The sequence below is a fragment of the Squalius cephalus genome (assembly GCF_949319135.1).
Source record: "Squalius cephalus genome assembly, chromosome: 10".
NCBI lineage: Eukaryota > Metazoa > Chordata > Actinopteri > Cypriniformes > Leuciscidae > Squalius > Squalius cephalus.
In genome coordinates, this window is record NC_137131.1 from 37,855,887 (window position 1) to 37,883,336 (window position 27,450).

A 27,450-nucleotide genomic window follows, 5' to 3' on the forward strand; every position below is an offset into this window, starting at 1 on the left:
AGCCATGGAAACGGTCAGGTGAATTGTTGATTTATACCTTTCTTGTCAGAGCTGTACTGTATGGCATTTGAAATATCTGTTCCTGAACATTCATATTAACTAATTGTATGTCGTAATTCTTTTTGTTTCAACGTGAAGAGTGGTCAAATTGAAAACGCGCCCTCTATGACACTTGAAAAACTCCTTGGGCACTAGCGCCATCTGGCGTTATGAGGACTCAATTAAAACAGCAGAAAACGAAACAAGCGAAATGAATGCTTATATATATCATTGTATCATTATACGATTAAACAATTCCCCGTTTACATTTTCTATATTTTAATTCATTCAAACTAAAAAAAAAGAAGAAGTTTAACTTGCTCAATAAAATCACGGTGTAATAAATAAATTAGTAGATAGCGCGTTTTTCACATCACTTCAGTACACAGTCACGGTGGCCGAGAGGTTAAGGCGTTGGACTCGAAATCCAATGGGGTTTCCCCGCACAGGTTCGAATCCTGTTCGTGACGATATTTAGTTTTGATTCCACTATAAGCGTGGAACTTTTCAAACTAATTCAAACCACACAAAACGCACAAATAAACTGATTTGCGAACATCACTTTAATCACTTGAGCTCTTACAGGAAAATTTACTGTTGTTTTTCCTTTCCTTCCTTTGTTAATATGTTAATAAGGCTGAATTGTTCTTATGCAGTTTTAAAGGGGAACGTTTCTTTTGGAACATTCGTTAAAATCTGATTTCATTCAGGTAGCTTATATAAATACCTGGCACAATCAGTCATCTTAGGTGATCCAAGGTGGCTGGCAGTTTGACTGAATTGGATTTCCTTTAACTTTCCCCCACTTGTTTTATAATGGCAAACCCGTTGAACGAAAGTGTGTGTCTGATTAAAGACCTCAAACCTGGATTAAAAAATATTAATTTGGTTTTCATCGTCCTGGAAACTGGTAAGTCAGTGGGAAACGTTTGCTTTTTAACGACCAAACGCGGCCTGTACGATTGCGTTGCTGTCCTCATTTTTTAAATGTTTCTGTGCTCACACAGAGTTTAATGTAGCAATATATAACTTCAAATAAGATTAGTATAATGTCTTACAATTCTTGAAGTCCGTGCTGACTTCCATAAAAAAAGATATTAGTCAACATTTTTTTTCAGTAGTGAATCCGTGAACGACTTTTCTTTTGAATTGGGTCTTTTCTGTGAGTCGTTTGACCTGAGTCACAATGGCGTACTGAATGAATCATTCATATAGGCATTAGTAGCCAAATGTGTGAAGGAGTGAGCTATTTCAGTCACGGTTACAGAGTTGTGTTTAAATTAATGAATTTCAGTGTTGTTTAAAGTCACCATGAAATCAAAATTGACATTCTTATTTTTTTATGGAATATTGCACAATTACAAATGATTTATCCGTGAACATTAGCCTATATTTTTAATTAATGTGCCCTCATAATCTTTGATCAAAATAACTTCCCCTCCTTCTTGCAGTGACATCTCTTCTCTTTTCTGATGACGTTTTTACTGGCGCAAGGGCGGGACAACCTGTCACTCACATGAGATCACTGCAATAGCAAACCACAACGATCCAATCAGTTCTCGATGGACAAAATCAAGTCCTGCCCACTGATCTATATAGATCTATATCCCTTTTTTTTGCCCCTTTTTAAGCCTTTCACTCGGATATAGCCTACCCTACATCACAATAGGGAAGAAAAGATTTTCCTTTTTTTTAAAGTCATGAAAATTAGTTGGAAAGCTAATTTGCCTTCGCCAATTGCCTTACATTTAAGTGTGTTCCTTGTTTGTGCTTCTTTAACAAAATATACCAGGTCGAGTGTCTAAGACAAAGGACGGACACGAAGTGCGTTCATGTAAAGTAGCTGACAGGACCGGAAGCATCACCATATCAGTGTGGGACGAGGTGGGCAGCTTGATACAAACCGGAGACATCATCCGACTCAATCGAGGGTGGGAGGAAAGTTTATTAGGCTTTTAATAATAATAGTAATGCTTCGAATCATAATAAAGCCTTTTCATCGTGTTAAAGAAAATTACATTTGATTTCAGATACGCATCTCTGTTCAAAGGATGTCTTACACTGTATATTGGGAGAACAGGGGACCTCCAGAAGATCGGAGAGTAGGTCTTCACACTCTGAAGTTCTCTGAAACAATGATGATTGCAATAACCAGTACCTTCTTGCATCTATCAAAGGTTCTGTATGATATTCTCGGAGGTGCCAAATTTCAGTGAGCCCAACCCAGAGGTTCTGGCAAAAATCAACCAAATAAACAACACCCACGTGAGTGCAAAAATACAGCTCAGAGGCCATGAACAGTGAGATGAGCGTAGAATGAGTGTCTGTTTTATCTCTTAACAGGTTAAAACAGAAGCTCATGGCAGCGCTCCTAGTATACTGAATCCCGGACCAGCTGTACCTACAGGTTGACACTGTAGAACCTTGAACGATTGTTTAACAAAGGCAGTATTTATTGCAAATAATCATATTTAATTCAGGAGCCTGGAACCCGTAAGGGGGTCTCAGCATATTTCCAAGATGCAAGATGGCTTAAGGCCCCGATAAACTCAGCGTGAAGTTAATTTTCATTCTTTGCTTATGGAAGTTTGAAATACCTTTGCAGCAATGTACTGTTAGCGAACATCCCGACGCTGTTGAGAGTGGCATTTAGATGAATATATAAGCGCTGCTCTCAATAACAAAATAAACTCTTAAAAAATGACAGCGGAGAGAAAATAGCAGACAAGAAAGCATCTGATCATAGCGATGTGGATATGTTTGCACCAGCTCTATAATTCGGCACTCCGGTAAAGTCTCGTCACATTTATTTATATAGCAATTTATACAATATATTGCTTTACAGCAAGCAGCTTACATGAAAAACAGTTTCAGTGTCACTCTCAATTAGAATTACAACTTCAGTTTCTACTATAAAGCAGTTCTCCAGTGTGCTCATGTTTTTATTCGTGGACCGCGGACGTCTGACGAAATGAACAGAGTAGAATTCCACGTCAAAGAAGGCGGAGCCTCAGATCCACACCTACCTATTATGTACTCGGCACAGAACAATGGTAGTTCGAAGGGGTTTACCAGTCGGACTGAACTTTTACAAAAAGTTTGATTTCGCAAGCTGTTTCGAACTTTAGAAACAAACTTATTTTTGGCCTAATTTGTTTTGAAATGACATCACACCTCTTCATTCTTCGACTTCTCTTGGAGAATATTGGGGCCTTTAAAGATGATTTAAAATGAGACGAATTAAGCTAAAATAGCTCAAAATCAAGATATAGGCTGGAATCATATTTCTTATTTTCATTTGTTTCCTTAAAGGTACAGTACACTTTTGGTTCCCAATCGGTCTAAAATAGTCTGAATACAAACACTTAGAACCATAGCGATTCAGGATAAGACAAAAACATGTTTTGGAAGATGGATTCATGATGTACTTGCTCATTATATAAATGTAAATTTTTAACAGAAAAAGTTGCATAGTGTACCTTTAACAATTAAATGGATAAAAACAAATCAAGCTGTGGTTGCTCATTTAACATGTCAAGTCAGATGTCTCTCTCTGTATAAATATGTGATTCTTGGCCAGAATAAGCTGAAATATGTACCATTCTCTCTGCCCCTCCCAGCCAATGGCTCTGCTGTGTTTTCTCCTTCTCCTGTCCCCCGAGAGACCTTTGGTAAAGGTGGGCGTCATTTGAACCGCACTCATTGGAAGAATGGCACTGCTTCTTCAGTACCAGGTGGAGGTCATGGCCCAAAACCCATTGCCACCATGACTTATGGACGGGATCCTCGCAGAGCACTGAAGAGATGAGAACAAGACAATGCTATTTTGTATTTATTTATAAATGCTTTTTTTTCAGTCAATTGATTAGTTAAGGGTTATTTGAATGATGTATTAGATGAACTTTTTCTGTATTTATGAGAGGTTATTTTGCAGAACAAAGTTGTGTACAAATAAAGTTGCTTAAAATCATTTCATGCTTGTCATATTTGTGTTTTCATAGCAAGTTTGGGCCATTAAAGCGACGTAAGCGATTTCTGAGAATCATTGTTGAACACTTGATATTTGAAATCAACCCAAACAAACAAACCCCTCCCTTCATTGCTCCACCCCCAAAGCGCACAAACACGCGATGCAAGACTGGATGTCTCTTTATCATCGCAGAAGCTAAAGAGAAATTGACAAACGAATGACAAGAATAGAATGTCCACCCCTTAAAGGAGAACTCCGGTCAATTTTAACATTGAGCTCATTTTTTTGTACATTTGGAGTGCTGTCAATACAGAGAACAACGACAAAAATCGGTGTTGCCTACACCGAGTTATTCTATTTTTAAAATTTGCACCCTGTTGACTTCAATGGGGCAAGTACTAAACCTGCTTTTAGCCTCATAACATCCTTGATGTGTCATTACAAGTGCACAGAAAATGTGAGTGATTCCTTCTGAGTGAACACGAGTGAGTCTGACTGCAGTAGATGTGAAAGAAATGTATAAAAATTAGGTTATTTAAGCCAGCGCAAATACCTTTGTTTACATCCTGTTTTTCGGTTGAAGTCCAAAGTAGTCGATTGCAGAGTTCACACGCATAGGTTTAATACCTATGATCACGCGCGTGAACTCGGCAATCGACTACTTTGGACTTCAACCGAAAAACAGGATGTAAACAAAGGTATTTGCGCTGGCTTAAATAACATCATTTTTATACATTTCTTTCACATCTACTGCAGTCAGACTCACTCGTGTTCACTCAGAAGGAATCACTCACATTTTCTGTGCACTTGTAATGACACATCAAGGATGTTAAGAGGCTAAAAGCAGGTTTAGTACTTGCCCCATTGAAGTCAACAGGGTGCAAATTTTAAAAATAGAATAACTCGGTGTAGGCAACACCGATTTTTGTCGTTGTTCTCTGTATTGACAGCACTCCAAATGTACAAAAAAATTAGCTCAATGTTAAAATTGACCGGAGTTCTCCTTTAAAAAACTGTTCCCCCGTTCGCCGAGCCTGTTGTTTATGCTTAACATAAAATACAATTTTGAGATTATCAAACATGGATTTAAATATTTTACATCTGATTTCATCAGCAACGAACATTCCTTTGAGGATTTCCTCTCAAACTCCGCCTCGACTTTACTCGTGCATGGTGTTTTAGTGCACCACTTTAATCATACTGCTGGGTTCGAACTTGAAACTGACAAAACTCACAAGCATGTATAGTACATAGTTCACCATGTTTTTTAAATTTTTATTCATTTTGTAGCTTTAGTCTCACCAGGTCATTCCAAAGTGTTTAACTTGCTGTAATTCTAGGAATTCTCTCCTGCAATGGAAAGCTTTTCTAATATTAATGTGGGTCCTAAACCTCTTGCCTGATCATAACCTTTCTTTTTCCAGTGATATTCCTCTGACCTTTTCTCTCTCAGCCATCTTTCTTTCAATAGTCTTTCTTCAACTCTCCCTCTTTGTTCATTCTTTTTCCTCCCCCATCATGAGTGGACACACCCCTACTGCTGATTGGCTACAAGTTTGTTGTGGTGGTCGGTCAGATACACTTTCAACACAGTTTTCAGAAATCACTTACTGCACCTTTAAAGGTCGGGCCGTTATGGAGAGGCTAGCATTAGCAAAGACTTTATATGTAGAAAGACGGTTCACTCGTATTACTATGAATGGGAGAAAGTGCAACGCACAACACAATAAGTCCGCCTTCTAAAGAAAAGAGCCAATCGCTGATTGATAACGTCATCGCTTCACTGCAGCTGCCGTTAGAAACTCCAGTTCGTAGAAACAGTCAGTGTTCTGAGACGCGCGCTTAGGACTGCGCATGCAAAACAAATTCAAATTTTTTTTGTCATGAGCATTTAGAAACAAAATTTATGAGATAGTTGTTGTAGTGATTGGTGATTTCAAATATGACATTTAATTGTAAGCTTGGCGAACACGAACAGTTTAGGATAATTTGTTGTTTCCCCATTCAAAGAGATTTTCAAAGATGGCCGCCAAGTGAAATGATTTGTCTTTAAAGGGCAATAGCATAGACTGTAAAAAAAGATGGACGACGCCCCTTCGCTCTCTTCCATTGATGAGAACTGAAGCCGCCAGTGTCCCGATATGGCGCTGACATATTGGAACTTGAGTCTGCGCAGTAGCGATCTCGGGACCAGACCTGCGCAGTAGTGAGCAGGAAGTAAAGCCGTGAAATCAACGCTCCGCCCTCACTCTCGCAAAATGCACTCAGGGAGAGTGCATTCTGCACACTTTTTTAAAAATTGATTGCAGTACGACAAGAGGCTTGTTAAAATAAAGTAAATACAATCTCCTCAGTCCTCCGAAGATCCCGAAAAAAATGTCCGTTGGTGCTTCAGTGACTACTTCGCTCGGAGAATCTGTCAATCACAGCTGTCAATCATGACGTTACACCACCGCATCACGTAACTAACTAAAAATCAACTTATTTTTGAAACAGACACTTGAACTTACATCAGCGTGATAAAAACGACAGCAAATGAAAGAAACCACCTTTGGAAAAAATATATTTGAAGTGTAATTTAATTGTTTAGTTGGTCTCACGTCCTGTTGAATAACACGGGGAGGTGGGGCTTATGACCTATACTAGGACCAGTCACCGGGGGACGATCGAGACGTTTTGGCTTCACTTTTCAGGGCTTGTGCGGCACGCTTGGGCAATAGCAAGCTCCCTTGCTCCCACCCTCCCTTCAGAGCCACCCATCTCCAAAGCCACGCCTCCTTCAAAACATCTCAATGCGCACAGCATCACGAGACGATGGACGGAGCTAAATTACCTCATGCCTCAAAGCACATAACATTAAAATAATAATGAATGTATACACCTTACAGAGCTCTTACTTGTACTACTAGACTGCTGCAGATTAATTTCGGCGATGATAGAACAGCTCCAGGTAGAACATTACAGTTACGACATGGCGTGAACGCAGCATAAGCTCGTTGTTTTGGTTCAGGAGGAACTGTAAAATGCAGCTGCTGTTTGTTTGCAGTGATTGGTGACTGTTTGTCTACAACTCTGCATATTCTTACGGAATGCGCTGATGACGTGCGATGTCTGTGTGAGGCCGTGGTGGTATAGAAATACATGTTGCCGGGCAGGTAGGACATCGTATCATTGTATTCGGACCAATCGGTTTATACAATCTTAAATATTACACTAGAATATGGCACTTGGAATATCATAGGCACTTGTCATAAAGTCATAGTGTGCTTAATGTGTGTTATCTGTCAGTGCAAGCACAACTTTCTGAATTAAGATCTTAACAATGAACTGCTGTGACTTTATTCCGGCCAGATTTTTTAGAATAAAACTGAGGCAAGACTGACCTCTAGTGGTGAGAAGGAGGTTTATTTATGCCGTGTTCCAGGCAACCTAATCCGTGTTTTTCCAACTCGTAACTGGGAGTACATCGATCTAGTACGAGTTCACGGGTGGGAAGTCACGGGTATAAGGTTGGAAAAACACGGGTTACAGGTTGGCTGGAACGCTACAAAGTCGTGAGTCGTGGTTTGAAGTCGTGATTTACGTGCTCAAAAACCTGCCTGGAACGCAGCATGAATTGAGGCTCTAATAAATGAGTGATGTTCATTTCCTTGTGTAAAATTAAAAAAAAATCGCAAAAAATACTAAATACACCTCTACAAGTGCTTATGTCAGCTACTGTTGTTTTGCATTGAAATTGCATTGCATAAAAGTCCTAGAGTGTTTATGATTTAATAGTTGACAAAACTGCAAAAACTTCAGAAAATAAATCTAATAAGCATATCTTTAAAATGTAACAGATAAATACAGATTTGACTGCTGAGCTGAGAATTTATGAGTGGCATGCGACAGTAATAGCAGTGACATTATGATACCTGTTATTAACAAAAGACACTTCTACTTTTACTTTACATTTACTGTAAGCGAACATGTGCTAATACTTTTTATTCCCGCCATTATACAGTAAATAGTAATAGCAGACTTTACTAGTAATTATTCATAGTAAGGTCATCAAAAAAAAAAAAAAAACTCAGTTCTATTTCTAATGCTGCAACTAAGTCGTTTCTCACAACATCCCAACCTTCACGTTCATTTTTAATTTCAGTGTTATTTTAATATTTTTATTTTCTTATCAGCACAAAAGGGTTCTGTTACAGGAAATCATTGCAAACACTTCAGAGAAACAGTAACACTTTTATGATAGATAGTTAAAGCTGAGATTCCATTGCATAGTGTAATCTGTGTCATTAAGTGTCATAAACTAATGGCCAGAATTATTGGCACCCTTGGTAAATATGAACAAAGAAGCCTGTGAAAATAAATCTGCATTGTTAATTCTTTTGATCTTTGATTTTTTTAAATCACAAAAACCAAACCTCATTTGCTGCCAAAAAGCTCAGGTGACCACAGAACCTGGTCCTATTTGAAGTTCCAGTATAGTGTCTGGCAACTGAATATGCTTTAGTTTGTTTTTGGATAAGAGCAGAGGATTGTTTTTTTAAATTCAATTATCCAGCTGTGATCTTTGTAGAGTCTTTAGCCACTCAAACTCTCCTCCTCGCCGTCCATTAAGAAAATATACTGAAGACATGTGTCCTCTTCCAGGCAGATTCGTAACATTTCCTTTTGATCGGAACTTATTAATGATTGCCCTGATGGTGGAAATGGGAATTTGCAATGCTTTAGCTATTTTCTTACAGCCACTTTCTTTTTTGTAAAGCACAACAATCTTTTGCTGCACATCAGAACTATATTCTTTGGTTTTACCTTTTGTGATGGATGATTAAGGGAATTTGGCCTATGTTTTTTTCTTATATTTATAGTCCTGCGAAACAGGAAGCTAGACAATTTCATGATCCATGTCACCCTGGTGTGCTAAAAATGTTAAATATGAATGGGAATATACTTTTTTACTCATAAGATTATCTAGGGATGCCAATAATTGTGGCCAATGTGTATTAGAGAAAAACATTTATTTCATAAAGTGATTTTCACCTCCACCCTCATTTGTTTTTACAGTTCTCTGAAACGTGAAGTAGGCTACTTCCCTTCAAAAGAGGTCAATTATCTATAGCAGTGATATGTAAAAATAACAGCAGTGATTGTGATAAGCACCGAGAGCAACTCTCAACATTGAAATGTCATTGTGCTGAATGCCAGTCATGAAAATAAAATGATCATCTTTATTAAATGTTATTAATATGTAGGAAACATATTTCATTTATACAAATTGTTTAAAAGTATAAAGTGGATGCAAAAAGCAGGTCCAAAGTACATGAAGCAAATCTTGTCACATTTGTATTTACCTGCAATGATCACTGGCGATGAATAATCATATGCATCTTAACTACTTATTTATATTATTGAAGGATTTTATCAATATTTCAAATATTAAACTAAAGAAGATAATATAATTACTCACATAATTTGAATGCAGTTGAACACTTGAAAACAGAATGCAGAAGCAAATTCTGTCTCTCAGTATGAGTAAAATCAACAAGGATAACAGTCAGATTTCTCCTTACCACATCACATTTAGGGCTAACAATGTATATTAATGTAAATTAAAATGTTGTGATTGATTAAAAAGTTTGTAAATTATTATTAATATATCACAGCCTTTCTATACCATTGAGGATACATATTCTATTTTAATCAAGGCAGAGTAAATTAAAAAGGTATACCATTTGATAACAATTTGATCTTTTCCACCAATTATGCTTTATTAACTAGGAAAAAAAAATCATAATGAAGATCCCAGTAAATGAAGTCAGTCAGCTGGTTCTGATTCTTTTCTCACATCTCTTTCAGCAGAATCCCATAAGGACGAATGGACTTCTCCACGATCTCCTTCTCTTTATCAGCAGAGGTGCCATCAGGAATCTCAATCAGCCAGTAGTCCTTTCTTTTGCACACTTTCCTCATCTTTGGATTGATCCTGTTCTGCATCAGGACTCTGTATCTCTTCCCGGTCTTTTTGGATGTAAATTCCTTGCTGTAGCCAGAAGCCTGCTCTATGTCGTATGTTGAATAGATTCCTCTCCCGTAGACATTTCCAGAACCTGCTTTGTAATGGGTTTTGACGATACCTGTCGCACCATCAACACTGGTTCCATGATAGGAGACGGGCCACTCACCAGCCACTGAGTGACTCCTCCATCCACCCGTGCCCAGCCAGGTGTTTCCATCAGGATACTTGTTCCGCACTTTGAGAGCAATGCGGTACCATCCACATGGACGTTTATATGGCTCATTACCCCGCATGCATACTGACTTGTCACTTAAATGTGTGAAATCAAAATCAAAGCAAGGTTCGAAGAATTCATCCATGTCCACAAACATCTCCTTCCTTACATCTGAGTTGAAACCTGCCACTGGCGCTTGTTGCAGACCATTAAACAGACCTGCGATTTGTTGGAGCAATCCTTTTGCCAGAAAATTATCTATATTGAGCTCATTAGGATTCGACTTTCCCGTTAATCCATTGTAAGGCTTCACAGGTGTATCGAGGAGGGCAGACAGCGCCTCCAGAACAAGTTCCCTGTCCATTGTAGACATAATGCTGATTTGCCTCACAAACTGGAAAAAGTCAAAAATCGTTCTGCTCGTACACACTGAAGTGGCTCTTGCTCTGCTTATGGACTCCGTTATGACAAAGAGGAAGTGGCTTTTTTTTTTTACTTTCAGTTTTGAAGTGAATCAGGGTCTACAAAAGTTCAACTGCCATAAACATAGTCTGCTGTAAACAACATAATCAATCTTTGAATATTTTTAGTTTCACTTTTTGAATAACATGCCCATAACTTTTACTCATGACAAATAATAAATAAATGAAAAAGGAAAATATTAAATAGCATATTAGTAGAGCATAAATGACATAGGGCCTACTGTATCTGTTGCATATGATTTAACAGTTATGAAAAATGTCATGAAATGAGTGTAATTATTGCTGATTTTACCAGGCCCAGAAACCATTGCCCAGTTGAACTATACATTCTGCTGATTAAAGACAGTATAACTCTAGACAGAGGGTTGTTAAAAGATGTTTTCTGGCAGTTTGACATGAACTTTTGGATTTCATAGATTTCAAAAAGATGTGGCTCATGGAAAGTACAGATATTTCCAAATCAGCTGTCATACACTGTGCACCACTTCCTGTTACTGACTGTAACGGTTTCATTCTGTCTTGGTTTTGTTTGCTGTTTTAGCTTGCCTGTGTTCCTGGGCCCGTATTCATAAAAAATCTTAATGCAAAGAGTAGCTCCTAGTGACGAAATTCTTAGAAATGTGGGCGTTTCTCTTAAAATTAAATAAAAATCCTAGTAAAGAAAAAAGTAATTCAGAAAGCATATTAACCCTTAAAAGAGGTCTTAAGGTCAAAATTGTTAGGAGTAGCCTACGGACGAGGACTTTTAGGAGGCTTAAGAGTTTCTTTAGCAGAGGAGAAAATGGCAGAAATGTGTTGCAGACAATGGATGACAGTGAGTTGTTAAGACGCTATAGATTAGATCGTGCAGGGATCATGTTTGTGACAGATCTTATAGAGACACGCTAACATCTCCGACACAGCGCAAAAATGCCATAGCGCCAGAAATTAAAGTAATCACTGCATTAAGATATTTGCCAACTGGGAAAATGCAACAATGCAGCATTGATGATTTGGGTAAGCAGAGTGATCACACAAACAATTACAGCACTTTCAGAACCTCTTATTGTGTTGCAGTTCATTTCCTTTCCACTGGACATTCCCACCTTGCAGGCTAAAAAAACTGCATTTATGAATATAGCAGGCTTTCCTACGCACAATCAGGGGGAATGAACCATTAATAATTTGCGCTATAAGCTCCCAAGTCTGCTTCTTGCCCTGTGCTGTGACACCCGGCCCGATGGCCTTGTGTTCATTTACAGTAAACAATGTTCCTCTGTCCAGTTGGGCTTTCTCGTTCTTCTTGTTTTTGATTCCATGTTTGACATGTCTTAAATAGACATGCCAGCAATCCTTGTAATTGGAAAGAGTGGAAAAAAATGTATTATCCTAAGCCAATCAAATACCTTATAGGAAATTAACAGCATGATTTTTTATATATATATAAATTATTTATTTATATATATATGTAGCAGGAAGGGTTATGACCCCTCCTACTTGTTTTGATTTAGCCAATGGCCTGGCATCCGGTGCGTATAAGAGCATGGGTTACCGGTTCCTTAGTGTGCGTCACTATCCGGGGCCGTGACGTTACCCAGGCGCCCTGCTGCGTTTTGTTGGAGTGCAGTGTCAGGTGTTGCTCGTAAAAAGATCGCTGAAGCTGCTTATTCACTGTCAGTGCTGTTTGCCAGTCTGTGTGCTTTCTGGAGAGTTTAGTATGGACATTTGAGACAGGTAAGGGAGGCATTTGTATGCGACTGTCTTGTAAATGAAGTTTTGCTCTGGCTGAGCGGGTAATCTGACTAATCTCTGTTTAACGTAGTGTAAGACCTATCTGCGCTTTCTGCCAATTTCGCATATCTGCGCTTTCCGCATAGTTCGGGGATAGTAATCCCGGGACAGCATGTTTTGTGAGTATACTGCTCGAGCGTGAAGCCAAGGGAGACACCTTTGTGTAACACCGGTGTAACACCTTTTTGTTTTGTTTTTAGGCACGCGATAAGGACAGTAGCGGCGTCCTGCATGAGAATTATCTGCCCGTTGCTTCATCATAAACTGCTGTTTGCTCTGCTCCTCATCGGCTGCTGTTCTGTTTTATCTGTTTTGTGTTTTGTTTTGTGTTCCGTCTCGAGGGAACCGACTCGAGTGAACCGACTTGAGTGAACCGACTCGAGTGAACTGACGCCACGGTCTCGAGTGAACCGTCTCGAGTGAATCGTCTGGAGTGAACTGTCTCGAGTGAATCGTCTTGAGTGAACTGTCTCGAGTGAATCGTCTAGAGTGAACTGTTTTCAGTAAATTCTGTTCTCAGGGATATGTTTTGAGTTTCTTTTGTGGTTTTTCCTGTTTATTTCTTTAATTGATTTATCTTTTTTTGAATTTGTATGTTTATTTTGGTTTGATTATTGTATTAGTGAATTATCATTTTGTTCTTTTTGCATATCACTGTTTGATTTCTTTTTCTTTTGTTTGTTGGCAGGGCCTGGGCACCCGGGGGCAGACGAGTGACCATTTAGGTGGTGACGTCCTCACTGTGTGTCGTGGTCTTCTCTGACATGAGTCGTTGAGTGTGTATTAGTGTGTGTGCACTGTGTATAGAGTAATTTTCATAAGGGTGATATCTCGAGACTGCCTCTGCGGGTAAGCCCAGGTTCCTCTGCTGCCAACGAAAGAATTAAACAATTGAGATGAGTGTGATTGCTGGTCAATGCCTCTTTTAGCTATGAACGTTGCTTAAATAAAATACTTTTGTACGATTACTAATGTCTCTGACTCAACGGTGATTGGGACCTGTACGTGCCTTAGCTTAGAGGTTATATTAAATTCTTGGGGTGAAATTCCCCAGGTGGCGTAGTCGGAAATTACAGCAATTTGAGTCAAACCCGCGCCTGCTCTGCCACATATATACCCCTCCTTGAACTGACACCTTAACGTGGTGGAGGGGTTTGAGTACCCGAATGACCCTAGGAGCTATGTTGTCCGGGGCTATATGCCTCTGGTAGGGTCTCCCAAGGCAAACAGGTCCTAGGCGACGGGTCAGACTAAGAGCGGTTCAAAAAACCCTTATGAGAAAAAATAAATCAAGGACCGTGACGTCGCCCGGTATGGCGCAGCCGGGGCCCCACCCTGGAGCCAGGCCCGGGGTTGGGGCTCGTATGCGAGCGCCTGGTGGCCGGGCCTCCCCCCACAGGGTCCGGCCGGGCTCAGCCCGAAGGAGCGACGTGGGGCCGCCTTCCCATTGGCTCACCACCTGCAGGAGGGACCGTAAGGGGCCGGTGCTGAGAGGATCGGGCAGCAGTCGAAGGCGGGGGCCTCGACAACCCGATCCCTGGACACGGAAGCTAGCTCTAGGGACGTGGAATGTCACCTCGCTGGCGGGGAAGGAGCCTGAGATTGTGCGTGAGGTTGAGAGGTTCCGACTAGAGATAGTCGGGATCACCTCTATGCACGGCTTGGGCTCTGGAACCACACTCCTCGAGAGAGGATGGACTCTTCACCACTCTGGAGTTGCCCATGGTGAAAGGCGGTGGGCTGGTGTGGGTTTGCTTATAGCCCCCCAGCTCAGCCGCCATGTGTTGGAGTTTACCCCGGTGAACGAGAGGGTCGTTTCCCTGCGCCTACGGGTCGGGGATAGGTCTCTCACTGTCGTGTGTGCCTACGGGCCAAAAGGCAGTGCAGAGTACCCGGCCTTCTTGGGGTCTCTGGGAGGGGTGCTGGAAAGTGCTCCGACTGGGGACTCCGTTGTTCTACTGGGAGACTTCAATGCCTACGTGGGCAGCGACAGTGACACCTGGAGGGGCGTGATTGGGAGGAACGGCCCCCCTGATCTGAACCCGAGCGGTGTTCAGTTATTGGACTTCTGTGCTAGTTTCAGTTTGTCCATAACGAACACCATGTTCAAGCATAAGGGTGTCCATCAGTGCACGTGGCACCAGGACACCCTAGGCCGTAGGTCGATGATCGACTTTGTGGTCGTTTCATCTGACCTGCGGCCGTATGTCTTGGACACTCGGGTAAAGAGAGGGGCGGAGCTGTCAACTGATCACCACCTGGTGGTGAGTTGGATCCGATGGCGGGGGAGGAAGCTGGACAGACTCGGCAGACCCAAGCGTACTGTGAGGGTCTGCTGGGAACGTTTGGCCAAGTCTCCTGTCAGAGAGATCTTCAACTCCCACCTCCGGCGGAGCTTCGACCGGATCCCGAGGGAGGCTGGAGATATTGAGTCCGAGTGGACCATGTTCTCCACCTCCATTGTCGAAGCGGCCGCTCGGAGCTGTGGCCGTAAGGTCTCCGGTGCCTGTCGAGGCGGCAATCCCCGAACCCGGTGGTGGACACCGGAAGTAAGGGATGCCGTCAAGCTGAAGAAGGAGTCCTATCGGGCCTAGTTGGCTTGTGGGACTCCTGAGGCAGCTGACGGGTACCGGCAGGCCAAGCGAACTGCAGCCCGGGTGGTTGTGGAGGCAAAAACTCGGGCCTGGGAGGAGTTCGGTGAGGCCATGGAGAAGGACTATCGGCTGGCCTCGAAGAGATTCTGGCAAACCGTCCGGCGCCTCAGGAGAGGGAAGCAGTGCCCTACCAATGCTGTTTACAGTAGAGGTGGGGAGCTGTTGACCTCAACTGGGGATGTCGTTGGACGGTGGAAGGAATACTTCGAGGATCTCCTCAATCCCGCCGTCACGTCTTCCATTGAGGAAGCAGAGGCTGAGGGCTCAGAGGTGGACTCGTCCATCACCCAAGCTGAAGTCACCGAGGTAGTCAAGAAACTCCTCGGTGGCAAGGCACCGGGGGTGGATGAGATCCGCCCTGAGTACCTCAAGTCTCTGGATGTTGTGGGGCTGTCTTGGCTGACACGCCTCTGCAGCATCGCGTGGCGGTCGGGGACAGTGCCTCTGGGATGGCAGACCGGGGTGGTGGTCCCTCTTTTTAAGAAGGGGGACCGAAGGGTGTGTTCCAACTATAGGGGGATCACACTTCTCAGCCTCCCTGGGAAAGTCTATGCCAGGGTACTGGAGAGGAGAATACGGCCGATAATAGAACCTCGGATTCAGGAGGAACAGTGTGGTTTTCGTCCAGGCCGAGGAACACTGGACCAGCTCTATACCCTCTACAGGGTGCTGGAGGGTTCATGGGAGTTTGCCCAACCAGTCCACATGTGTTTTGTGGATTTGGAGAAGGCATTCGACTGTGTCCCTCGTGGCGGCCTGTGGAGGGTGCTCCGGGAGTATGGGGTCCGGGGTCCTTTACTAAGGGCTGTCCGGTCCCTGTACGACCGAAGCAGGAGCTTGGTTCGCATTGCCGGCAGTAAGTCAGACTTGTTCCCGGTGCATGTTGGACTCCGGCAGGGCTGCCCTTTGTCGCCGGTTCTGTTCATAATTTTTATGGACAGAATTTCTAGGCGCAGCCGGGGGCCGGAGGGTATCCAGTTTGGTGACAACACGATTTCATCTCTGCTCTTTGCAGATGATGTTGTTATGTTGGCTTCATCAAACCAGGACCTTCAGCATGCACTGGGACGGTTTGCAGCCGAGTGTGAAGCGGCTGGGATGAGAATCAGCACCTCCAAATCCGAGGCCATGGTCCTCAGTCGGAAAAGGGTGGCTTGCCCACTTCAGGTTGGTGGAGAGTTCCTGCCTCAAGTGGAGGATTTTAAGTATCTTGGGGTTTTGTTCACGAGTGAGGGAAGGATGGAACGGGAGATTGACAGACGGATCGGTGCAGCTTCTGCAGTAATGCGGTCGATGTACCGGTCTGTCGTGGTGAAGAAAGAGCTGAGCCGCAAGGCGAAGCTCTCGATTTACCGGTCAATCTACGTTCCTACTCTCACCTATGGTCATGAGCTTTGGGTCATGACCGAAAGGACAAGATCCCGGATACAGGCGGCCGAAATGAGCTTTCTCCGCAGGGTGGCTGGGCGATCTCTTAGAGATAGGGTGAGAAGCTCAGTCACTCGGGAGGAGCTCAGAGTAGAGCCGCTGCTCCTCCACATAGAGATGGGTCACGTGAGGTGGCTCGGGCATCTGTTCCGGATGCCTCCTGGACGCCTTCCCGGGAAGGTGTTCCGGGCGCGTCCCACTGGGAGGAGACCCCGGGGAAGACCTAGGACACGCTGGAGAGACTATGTCTCCCGGCTGGCCTGGGAACACCTCGGTGTCCCCCCGGAAGAACTGGAAGAAGTGTCTAGGGAGAGGGAAGTCTGGGCATCTCTGCTTAGACTGCTGCCCCCGCGACCCGGCCCCGGATAAGCGGGAGAAGATGGATGGATGGATTATATATATATATATCAGTGGCGGCTGCTGGTCTTTCAAAGAGGGGAAGCTCATTTTCGGCCTACATCATAAAAATTATTCATTTATTTATACGTAAATTCTACGTTCCTTTTCAAGAAAATGCTCTGTGAAAAATGTATGTAATAATATAATAAAGGTATAAATAATAATATAATAAAGTATAATAATAATGCTACTAATAATGTATATTTTTAATTATTTTAATAATTATTTTTGAATTATTACTAATAATAATAATAATATAAAAAATATAATAAGTAATAATATAATAAAGGTATAAATGTATAATTGTGTGAAATGCATTATAAAAATTGGCTAGCAATTTCAACAAGCAAATACCAAGAAATAGGTTGCAGCAGTTTGTCTTTGAAAAATCCGCGATGGGACTGAGCTCGAACAGCTTCAACATCAGCGACTTTTTATTGTATGAAATCGCTGTCAATCAAAAGGAGACGCAGCCTTTCGACAGACCCTCCAATCATCACGCGGAAGCCCGGAGTCCGGGCCAGCCCACTCCCCATTCACTCCCAGGCCCTGTCCCAAATGGCACACTCCGGACTTGTGGACTTCCTCAGAGTCCACACTTTGGTGACGTCATGTAGTGCAGACCTATAGGGCCCTTGGCGCGAGTCCACGAGGGCGCATTGAGAGGTATTTTTGGGACAGACTCAATCGTCACGCCGGAAATAACGGTCTGGTTGTTGTTGGACAGGAGAAATCACATTTTTGCGCTCCGACGTCTTATCTCCATGTCCACTACACAGCCGGCTTTTACCGTTCTATATTTTGATATTGTGCATATCACCTGGGCATCAGACAATATACATCATGCTTATTTAAATTATGTATACAGTTGTACATAATAATACATAATGTTCCATTTGAACTAAGATTACAATTTTAACACATTATGAAAATGTGCATGAGTTTCAGATGAATTTACAGGTTTCAATATTCATACTATGTTTACATATGACTCAGTAAAGCCCTGACATTCAGCTCTATTTATTTAATGAATCATAATGTGATCGTATTATTCAACGCGCTATTATTATGTTTGAGACATCAACCACTGGTCGACGATCATAATGTTTGTATAAACTGTAGGTAACAACTGGTAAAATGTACATTTGTCATAAAAACCGTAATATTTTCTTCTCAGCCATGTCAACAATTATCAGTGAGCGAAATCTCCTCCCATCTGTTGTCTGATTGGCCTTTCGCAAGGATTCCTGGGTAGTTAAAGTGTGTGGCGCCTGCATCTATGCGGAAGACCGCTTCAAGGGTACAAAGGGGGCGCTGCTGAGCACACCTCAGAGCGTTAAAATGCTTAACGGGACGGCCTACGGACTCGTAGACTCGGCGAGCACGCGCAATTCAAGTCCACGAGACCGAAAGTCCGCATGAAGTGCGCCATTTGGGACAGGGACGCTGAGCGTCCGTGGGCGGGACATAATCGCAGCATTTATCCAATGACCGTCTAGTTTCGAAGCGCTGAAAAAAACTGTTCGAAGCAGCCCCATTGAAGTCAACGGACGCTGGGCTTCAACAGGGAAATGTACTGTGACGCTACGGGAATGTATGAGAAGGAAATCGAGTCAGCCGACCTGTAACTGATTCTGAACGAACTCGTCTTTGAGACGAACGTTTTCTAACGCATTTTAGTCAATAAAATGTTAATACAATAGTACATATTTGACCATTCATTTTTTGACATTATAGGGGAAGCCGAGCTTCCCTTGCAGTCTTAAAGAAATCGCCACTGATATATATATAGTGTGTGTGTGTGTGTGTGAGTAGACCCTATACTTACGCTCTTTTTTGATAACCAACCAATCACAGTTGCAGTCCAGCAGGCGTAATGATATGACGCAGCGCCTGAAAATAGTCCCCAGCTCGGTAGCCTATTTTCAGGCGCTGCGTCATATCATTACGGCTGCTGCACTCACGGTACGGCAGCAAAGTTTCTTGATTATTACGCAGGAATGAGAGTATAGTTCCTAGCCATATCAGCCTAGAAAATCGCAACTTTTCATTTTCTGTCGGTTTTAGTACACGATGTAACTACAGAAGAGTCAAGTTTTAAATAGGAAAAATATCGAAACTCTTTGTTCATTTTTTTGAGAGAGATGCTAATGGTCTTGTCCGGTTCAATTCATTATGCTAAGCTATGCTAAAAGTGGGACCCCCAGACCCGGATTTCAGCTGAATGGATTCCAAAATGATAAAACTCAACTTTTTAACTCTGGGGGAGTTGTAAAAGGAGCCTATTTCCAAAAAAAGGGGAGTATCCCTTTAATGTCAGACTGATGCTTCAATTTGAAGTATGCTTTTGTAAGACATTTAAAAAAAAATGAAATCAATATAGTTTTTCCCTTTTTTGTTCATTTTTGTAGCTCACAGCATTCAACATTTTGCCCGAAACCACCTTTTATTTTCTACAGAGTGAAAAGAAAAACTCATATGGGTTTGGAATCATGCTGTTGAAGATGCAGGATTTCCTTTAAAGGGGTCATATAATGCCATTTTTGTACAAGCTAATATGATTCTTTAGGGTCTAAATTAAAAGTTTGTAATATACTTTAATTAAAAATTCTCATTAGTATTGTAAGAAAACACTAATTTTACCTGGTCAAAAACAGTTCTGTTTTCAGCACGCCGTTTAAGGGCATGTGTCTTTAAATGATAATGAGCTTTGCTCACCCCGCCCCTCTGTTCTGTGCGTACACGTTTGAAATAATGACACAATAACCATAACGCGTTGTTCATTATAAACGTGGGATTATGAATTATATTGAGAACGTCGTACATAGAAAACATGCCGTAATGTACCCTGAGTGTAAACCTTAGACGCATTCATCGTGAAGCGTGCTAGTGATTTGCAAAGATTAATATAAATATTAATATAAAGGTTAATAAAACGTTACACTCACTTCTTCTGGAGGTGCAGCAGGAACACGAATAGTTGGTACCGATCCTTTTTTTTTAGGAGCAGCTTCTTAGCAAAACCAGCTTTATACTGACCCTCGTTTGTAAAGCAGTCTGGTGTGTGAAATGATTCGCGCAAACATGAAAGCATTGACGTTGATCATGGGGAATATTCCCTTCGAAAACAAAACTCAGCCACTGCGTCTTCGGATTTCGGATTTAGGAACATCAAAATGATGCTGTGTTCCTTATTTCACCCAAAGAACACACCACAATCGCTTAGACGCCATTCTGCTCATAGACAGTGCTCCAGCGTATCAACAATGAACCGCGGGCTATGATTGACAGCTCGTTCACGAGCGAGGGCGGGTCTGTGTTGAAACGCTCAATCAACAATCAACAATCGTGGGAGAGGCGTCGATTTTGTGACGTCACAAAATCGAACGGCTTGATTTGAGAGAGGGTAAAACATATAAGGAGATTAAAAAAAAAAAAACACTGGATGGATTTTTATCATTTTATGATGGTTGTGTAGGCACTGCCAACACACATTTCAGTACAATCAACAAGTGCATGTACCATTATATGACCCCTTTAAGACCTCTCAAAGAAAATGAAAGTATTTCTTCGTAGAAGTAGAAGTAGATCTTCCTTAGACCACTTCTATTATTGATTGCTATCGGGATGTGAAGAGAGTTTCAACCAGTAACTGTTCTGTAATGGGAACTATCAGTGTAATATTACTGTTGTTGTAGTACAGTACGGACATGTAAGAGGGGACACAAAGTTATGAGGTCAGTTCCTTAGTAAAGTGTTTATCTTGAGCATGGTTGTAAAATACTATTATTGTAAAATAGTTAACACAACAGTAACAAAAAGTGTTTATAAAACAAATTGCTCATAAAATAAGATGGTTATCTTTTTCTGGTTGGTTTATACAATCTTAAATACTACACTAGAATATGGCACTTGGAATATCAAAGGCACTTGTCACAAAAGTCATAGTGTAATTAATGTGTGTTATCTGTCAGTGCAAGCACAACTTTCTGAGCTAAGATCTTGACAATGAACTGCTGTGACTTTTTTCCGGCCAGATTTTCCAGTAGCACCTCACTGCAGTACACGAGATCCAGGGGGCGGAGTTGGATCCAGATCTAAGGGGTGGAGATGGCTAGGTTTAGGGGTGGGTTTAGGGATCAGGGGGTGGAGATGGGTAGGTTTAGGGGTGGGTTTAGGGATCAGGGGGTGGAGATGGGTAGGTTTAGGGGTGGGTTCAGGGATCAGGGGGTGGAGATGGGTAGGTTTAGGGGTGGGTTCAGGGATCAGGGGGTGGAGATGGGTAGGTTTAGGTATATGTAAGGTGGGAGGAGTTGGATCTGGATCCAACTCCTCCCCCTGGATGTCGTGTTCTGCAGTGAGGACCATCTCAGATTTTTAGAATAAAACTGAGGCGAGACTGACCTCTAGTGGCGAGAAGGAGGTTTAGATATTGAATTGAGGCTCTAATAAATGAGTGATGTTAATTTCCTTGTGTAAAATCGCAAAAAATACTATAAAAACACTACAAGTGCTTGTGTCAGCTACTGTTGTTTTGCATTGAAATTGCATTGCATGGAATGAAATTGCATTGCATGAAAGTCCTAGAGTGTTTATTAATTAATAGTTGATAAAACTGCAAAAACCTCAGAAAAGTAATCTAATAAGCATATCTTTAAAATGTAACAGATAAATACAGATTTGACTGCTGAGCTGAGAATTTATGAGTGGCATGTGACAGTAATAGCAGTGACATTATGATACCTGTTATTAACAAAAGACACTTCTACTTTTACTTTACATTTACTGTAAGCGAACATGTGCTAATACTTTTTATTCCCGCCGTTTTACAGTAATTAGTAATAGCAGACTTTACTAGTAATTATTCATAGTAAGGTCATCAAAAATAAAAATAAAATAAAATAAAATAAAATCTCAGTTTTATTTCGAATGCTGCAACTAAGTTGTTTCTCACAATATCGCAACTTTCACATTCACTTTTAATTTCAGTGTTGTTTTAATATTTTTATTTTCTTATCAGCACAAAAGGGTTCTGTTACAGGAAATCATTGCAAACACTTCAGAGAAACAGTAACACTTTTGCATAGTGATTCCATTGCATAGTGTAATCTGTGTCATTAAGTGTCATAAACTAATGGCCAGAATTATTGGCACCCTTGGTAAATATGAACAAAGAAGCCTGTGAAAATAAATCTGCATTGTTAATTCTTTTGATCTTTGATTTTTTTTAAATCACAAAAACCAAACCTCATTTGCTGCCAAAAAGCTCAGGTGACCACAGAACCTGGTCCTATTTGAAGTTCCAGTATAGTGTCTGGCAACTGAATATGCTTTAGTTTATTTTTGGATAAGAGCAGAGGATTGTTTTTTTAAATTCAATTATCCAGCTGTGATCTTTGTAGAGTCTTTAGCCACTCAAACTCTCCTCCTCGCCGTCCATTAAGAAAATATACTGAAGACATGTGTCCTCTTCCAGGCAGATTCGTAACATTTCCTTTTGATCGGAACTTATTAATGATTGCCCTGATGGTGGAAATGGGAATTTGCAATGCTTTAGCTATTTTCTTACAGCCACTTTCTTTTTTGTAAAGCACAACAATCTTTTGCTGCACATCAGAACTATATTCTTTGGTTTTACCTTTTGTGATGGATGATTAAGGGAATTTGGCCTATGTTTTTTTCTTATATTTATAGTCCTGCGAAACAGGAAGCTAGACAATTTCATGATCCTTGTCACCTGGGTGTGCTAAAAATGTTAAATATGAATGGGAATATACTTTTTTACTCATAAGATTATCTAGGGATGCCAATAATTGTGGCCAATGTGTATTAGAGAAAAACATTTATTTTCAATTGATTTTCACCTCCACTCTCATTTGTTTTACTTAGATTTTTGTGATTTTTTTTTTAATTGAAAGATCAAAATGATAAATAATACAGATTTATTTTCACAGACTTCTTTGATCATATTTACCAAGGGTACCAATAATTCAGACCATGGCTGTACATTTGATCTTACTAGTTTCATTTTTAGTTTCAAAATTGGCCTCAAGACTGTGAAGGGGTGGTTTCTGGAATCCATATATATAATTTGAGTGGTTATTAATTAAATTATAATTATCCTTTTAATGATTTGAATGACTTCTTAAAGCTTATGAGATTTATGTAGTTGTAGAATTACATGTCAGTTCTCTGAAACGTGAAGTAGGCTATTCCCTTCAAAAGGGGTCAAAGAGGTCAATTATTTATAGCAGTGATATGTAAAAATAACAGCAGTGATTGTGATAAGCACAGAGAGCAACTCTCAACATTGAAATGTCATTGTGCTGAATCCCAGTCATGAAAATAAAATGATCATCTTTATTAAATGTTATTAATATGTAGGAAACATATTTCATTTATACAAATTGTTTAAAAGTATAAAGTGGATGCAAAAAGCAAGTCCAAAGTAGTCTTGTCACATTTGTATTTACCTACAATGATCACTGGTGATGAATAATCATATGCATCTTAACTACATATTTATATTATTGAAGGATTTTATCAATATTTCAAATATTAAACTAAAGAAAATAATATAATTACTCACATAATTTGAATGCAGTTGAACACTTGAAAACAGAATGCAGAAGCAAATTCTGTCTCTCAATATGAATAAAATCAACAAGGATTACAGTCAGATTCCTCCTTACCACATCACATTTAGGGCTAACAATGTATATTAATGTAAATTAAAATGTTCTGGTTCTGATTGATTAAAAAATGTTTGTAAATTATAATATATCACAGCCTTTCTATACCATTGAGGATACATATTCTATTTTAATCAAGGCAGAGTAAATTATACCATTTGATCTGTTCCACCAATTATGTACTTTATTAACAAGAAAAAAAAATATCATAATGAAGATCCCTGTAAATGAAGTCAGTCAGTTGGTTTTGATTCTTCTCTCACACCTCCTTCAGCAGAATCCCATAAGGACGAATGGACTTCTCCACAATCTCCTTCTCTTTATCAGCAGAGGTGCCATCAGGAATCTCAATCAGCCAGTAGTCCTTTCTTTCTTTGCACACTTCCCTCATCTCTGGATTGATCCTGTTCTGCATCAGGACTCTGTATCTCTTCCCGGTCTTTTTGGATGTAAACTCCTTGCTGTAGCCAGAAGCCTGATCTATGTCGTATGTTGAATAGATTCCTCTCCCGTAGAGTTGTCTAGAACCTGCTCTGTAATGGGTTTTGACGATACCTGTAGCACCATCAACGCTGGTTCCATGATAGGAGACGGGCCACTCACCAGCCACTGAGTGACTCCTCCATCCATCCGTGCCCAGCCAGGCGTTTCCATCAGGATACTTGTTCCGCACTTTGAGAGCAATGCGGTACCATCCACATGGACGTGTATATGACTCATTACCCCGCGTGCATACTGACTTGTCACTTAAATGTGTGAAATCAAAATCAAAGCAAGGTTCGAAGAATTCATCCATGTCCACAAACATCTCCTTCCCCACATCTGAGTTGAAACCTGCCACTGGCGCTTGTTGCAGACTATATAGATCTGCGATATATTTGAGAAATCCTTTTGCCAGAAAATTATCTATATTGAGCTCATTAGGATTCAACTTTCCTGTTAATCCATTGTAAGGCTTCACAGGTGTATCGAGGAGGGCAGACAGCGCCTCCAGAACAAGTTCCCTGTCCACTGTAGACATAATGCTGATTTGCCTCACAAACTGGAAAAAGCCAAAAATCGTTCTGCTTGTACACACTGATGGCTCTTGCTCTGCTTTAAATATGGACTCTGTTATGACAAAGAGGGAGTGGTATTTTTTTTTACTTTCAGTTTTGAAGTGAATCAGGGTCTACAAAAGTTCAACTGCCATAAACAACATAATCAATCTTTGAATATTTTTAGTTTCACTTTTTGAATAACATGCCCAGCATAGCCACTTTTACTCATGACAAATAATAAATAAATGAAAAAGGAAAATATTAAATTGTATATTAGTAGAGCATAAATGACATAGGGCCTACTGTTGCATATGATTTAACGGCCATATGAAAGATGTCATGAAATGAGTGTAATTATTGCTGATTTTACCAGGCCCAGACACTAACGCCCCATGCTGAATCTTTAAATTCTGCTGATTAAAGACAGGATAACTCTAGTCAGAGGGTTGTTAAAAGTTGTTTTCTGGCAGTTTGACATGAACTTTGGAAGACGATGGATTTCATAGATGAACACACTAAAAGATGTGACTCATGGAAAGTACAGGTATTTCCAATTCAGCTGTCATACACTGTGCACCGCTTCCTGTTACTGACTGTAATAGTTTTATTTTGTCTTGGTTTAGCTTGCCTGTGTTCCTGGGCCCATATTCATAAAAAATCTTAATGCAAAGAGTGTAAAAATGAATACGCTATATCTACTCAATAAAATTGTGGCAACAGATTACAAGCAATATTATTAATTAAATGTAACAAATTAGAATTGAGTAATAATTAATCAAATTAATTCCTTAAAAGTTAACCATTTAAAATGAGTAAAATTTACAAAAAAAATTTTTAAACAAAAATATCTGAATAACAGAGATGTCAAAGATGAATTAAGAACTCTTTATTTTTTATTGCCAACATTGAAAACATGAATATGTGTTTCATAAATGTTTCCTCAAACATTTATGAAAAACCAGATTATCCAGCCCGTCGAGCTATATTTATATATAGGCCCTGGCCACGTCCGTTTCGGCGGGACATGACAGGACTCGATAGGCTGGTGCAGTTGCCGCAGAGCAGCCAATAGGCACGCGAGCCGTCTTGCCTATAACACTGTAAAAAAAAAAAATGCCTCTCCAACATAAAAATTTCTAGTGACCCGTTGCACCTAAAATTTTTAGTTGGCCCAATTTAAGTTGCAGAAACCAACTTTTTTGTGTTGTGCTGACTACCCCTGCATGTAGACTCAAATTGAAATAAAATGTTGTATTAATTAAATATTTCATGTTGGCCAAAAAGTCCCACCTAGTTTTCTTTTTTTCGTTTGTTTTCGTTAACGATTATAACCCTGGTGTGTGTGTGTGTGTGTGTGTGTGTGTGTGTGTGTGTCTGTGTGTGTGTGTGTGTGTGAGGTAAATTAAACAGGCCGCCATATGCTCCATTCAGAGACATGGAAGCAAAAATATACAAAAACAAGTTGTGATCTGTAGATCTGTTCAAGGGAAGTTTCATAGTGTTTTTTTTCCCTATTCACCTGGGTTTTTCCCGTCTTAGAATTTAGAGAACAAATGCTTAATTTGCATAACAAAAATGAAATCTCAGACAACTTGCAATGGTGTTTTTCTTAGTTATTATTAGTGCTGGGCAACGATAAAAAAATTTAATCGCGATTAATCGCATGATTTTCTTGCGATTAATCGCATGATTTTCTTGCGATTAATCGCGATTAATCGCATTGTTACGAGCAAAATTTAATAATGAATTCTAAAGTATAGTGTATAGCAGATCTAAATGTACTGCTATATACACAAAAGTGCAATAACATGTGGTTTGCAAAAACTTTAAACAAATAGCCTAATGTGCTTTTTACCAGCAGTATTCCCTTTACACAGTAGCAATAAAATATTTCTTGTAAATCTCAACTTAAACACTAATGTAATCAAATCAAATATTAAACCAAAGCTATTTGCCACTGCCAGGGCATTACCTTTTATCTAGCTTGTTAAACAAGTTACCATCAGAGTCCTGTTTTCTTGTTTTTTTTTTCTGAACAGGTATCAACAGTCTCTTTCATCAGGGAGCAGCAGAAACAGTCTGTGTTCAGTAGCAAGTTTCCCTGTTACTGCATTCACAGTTCACACCAAACGCGAATAGCGCGTCAAATTCACGTCTACCGCGTTGAACATTTTGAATCCATTCGCACGTCCAGAGCGAAATTGACGCGCGTAAAAAGCAAAGGTTTGACGCGAACTGGACGCGCGCGCCGCGCTAAACGCCTCATTCGCATAATAAACGCGTCTTTGCATTGACTTTAACATTGAAATCACTCGCGGCAGACGCTCTATTCGCGTTTGGTAGAGTGAGGTGAAGTGGTCGAGCACAAGGCGCAGGGACAAGCGGGTGCGTTCACGTGAAACTGTCTCGGTTGTGCGCACACGCCCGCCCGCTGCCGAAGTTGAATTGTCTTGAACTTTTTGTATATGACGTGAGACTGAAGAGAGACTGATCCTCGCTGTTTGTGAGTTTCCTGAATCTAAATAGTTATCAGGACATCAACAGGAGGGATTACACATGGCAGAGCATTCCCGCTAAACTAAGCCGGTGAGCAACGGACTTTCAAAAAAACAAAAAATTGCGTTAACGTGCGATAAAAAAAATTGTCGGCGTTAATTAATAAATGCGTTAACGCGATAATAACGCGTTAATTTGCCCAGCCCTAGTTATTATGGAATAGGCTACATCACATATCATATAAGCCATTTGGTTT

General features: G+C 40.7%; 1 protein-coding gene across 1 annotated transcript; it reads left to right on the plus strand.

The window, feature by feature from the left end:
* The first annotated feature begins 770 nt into the window (after positions 1–770).
* On the plus strand, positions 771–3,849 carry nabp1b (nucleic acid binding protein 1b). The gene is made up of 6 exons (XM_079884474.1): positions 771–949; positions 1,832–1,970; positions 2,070–2,141; positions 2,217–2,304; positions 2,383–2,446; positions 3,660–3,849. The coding sequence occupies exons 1-6, from the start codon at positions 856–858 to the stop codon at positions 3,845–3,847; spliced, it is 645 nt and encodes a 214-aa protein (XP_079740600.1). The 5' UTR covers positions 771–855; the 3' UTR covers positions 3,848–3,849.
* Positions 3,850–27,450: the final 23,601 nt, after the last annotated feature.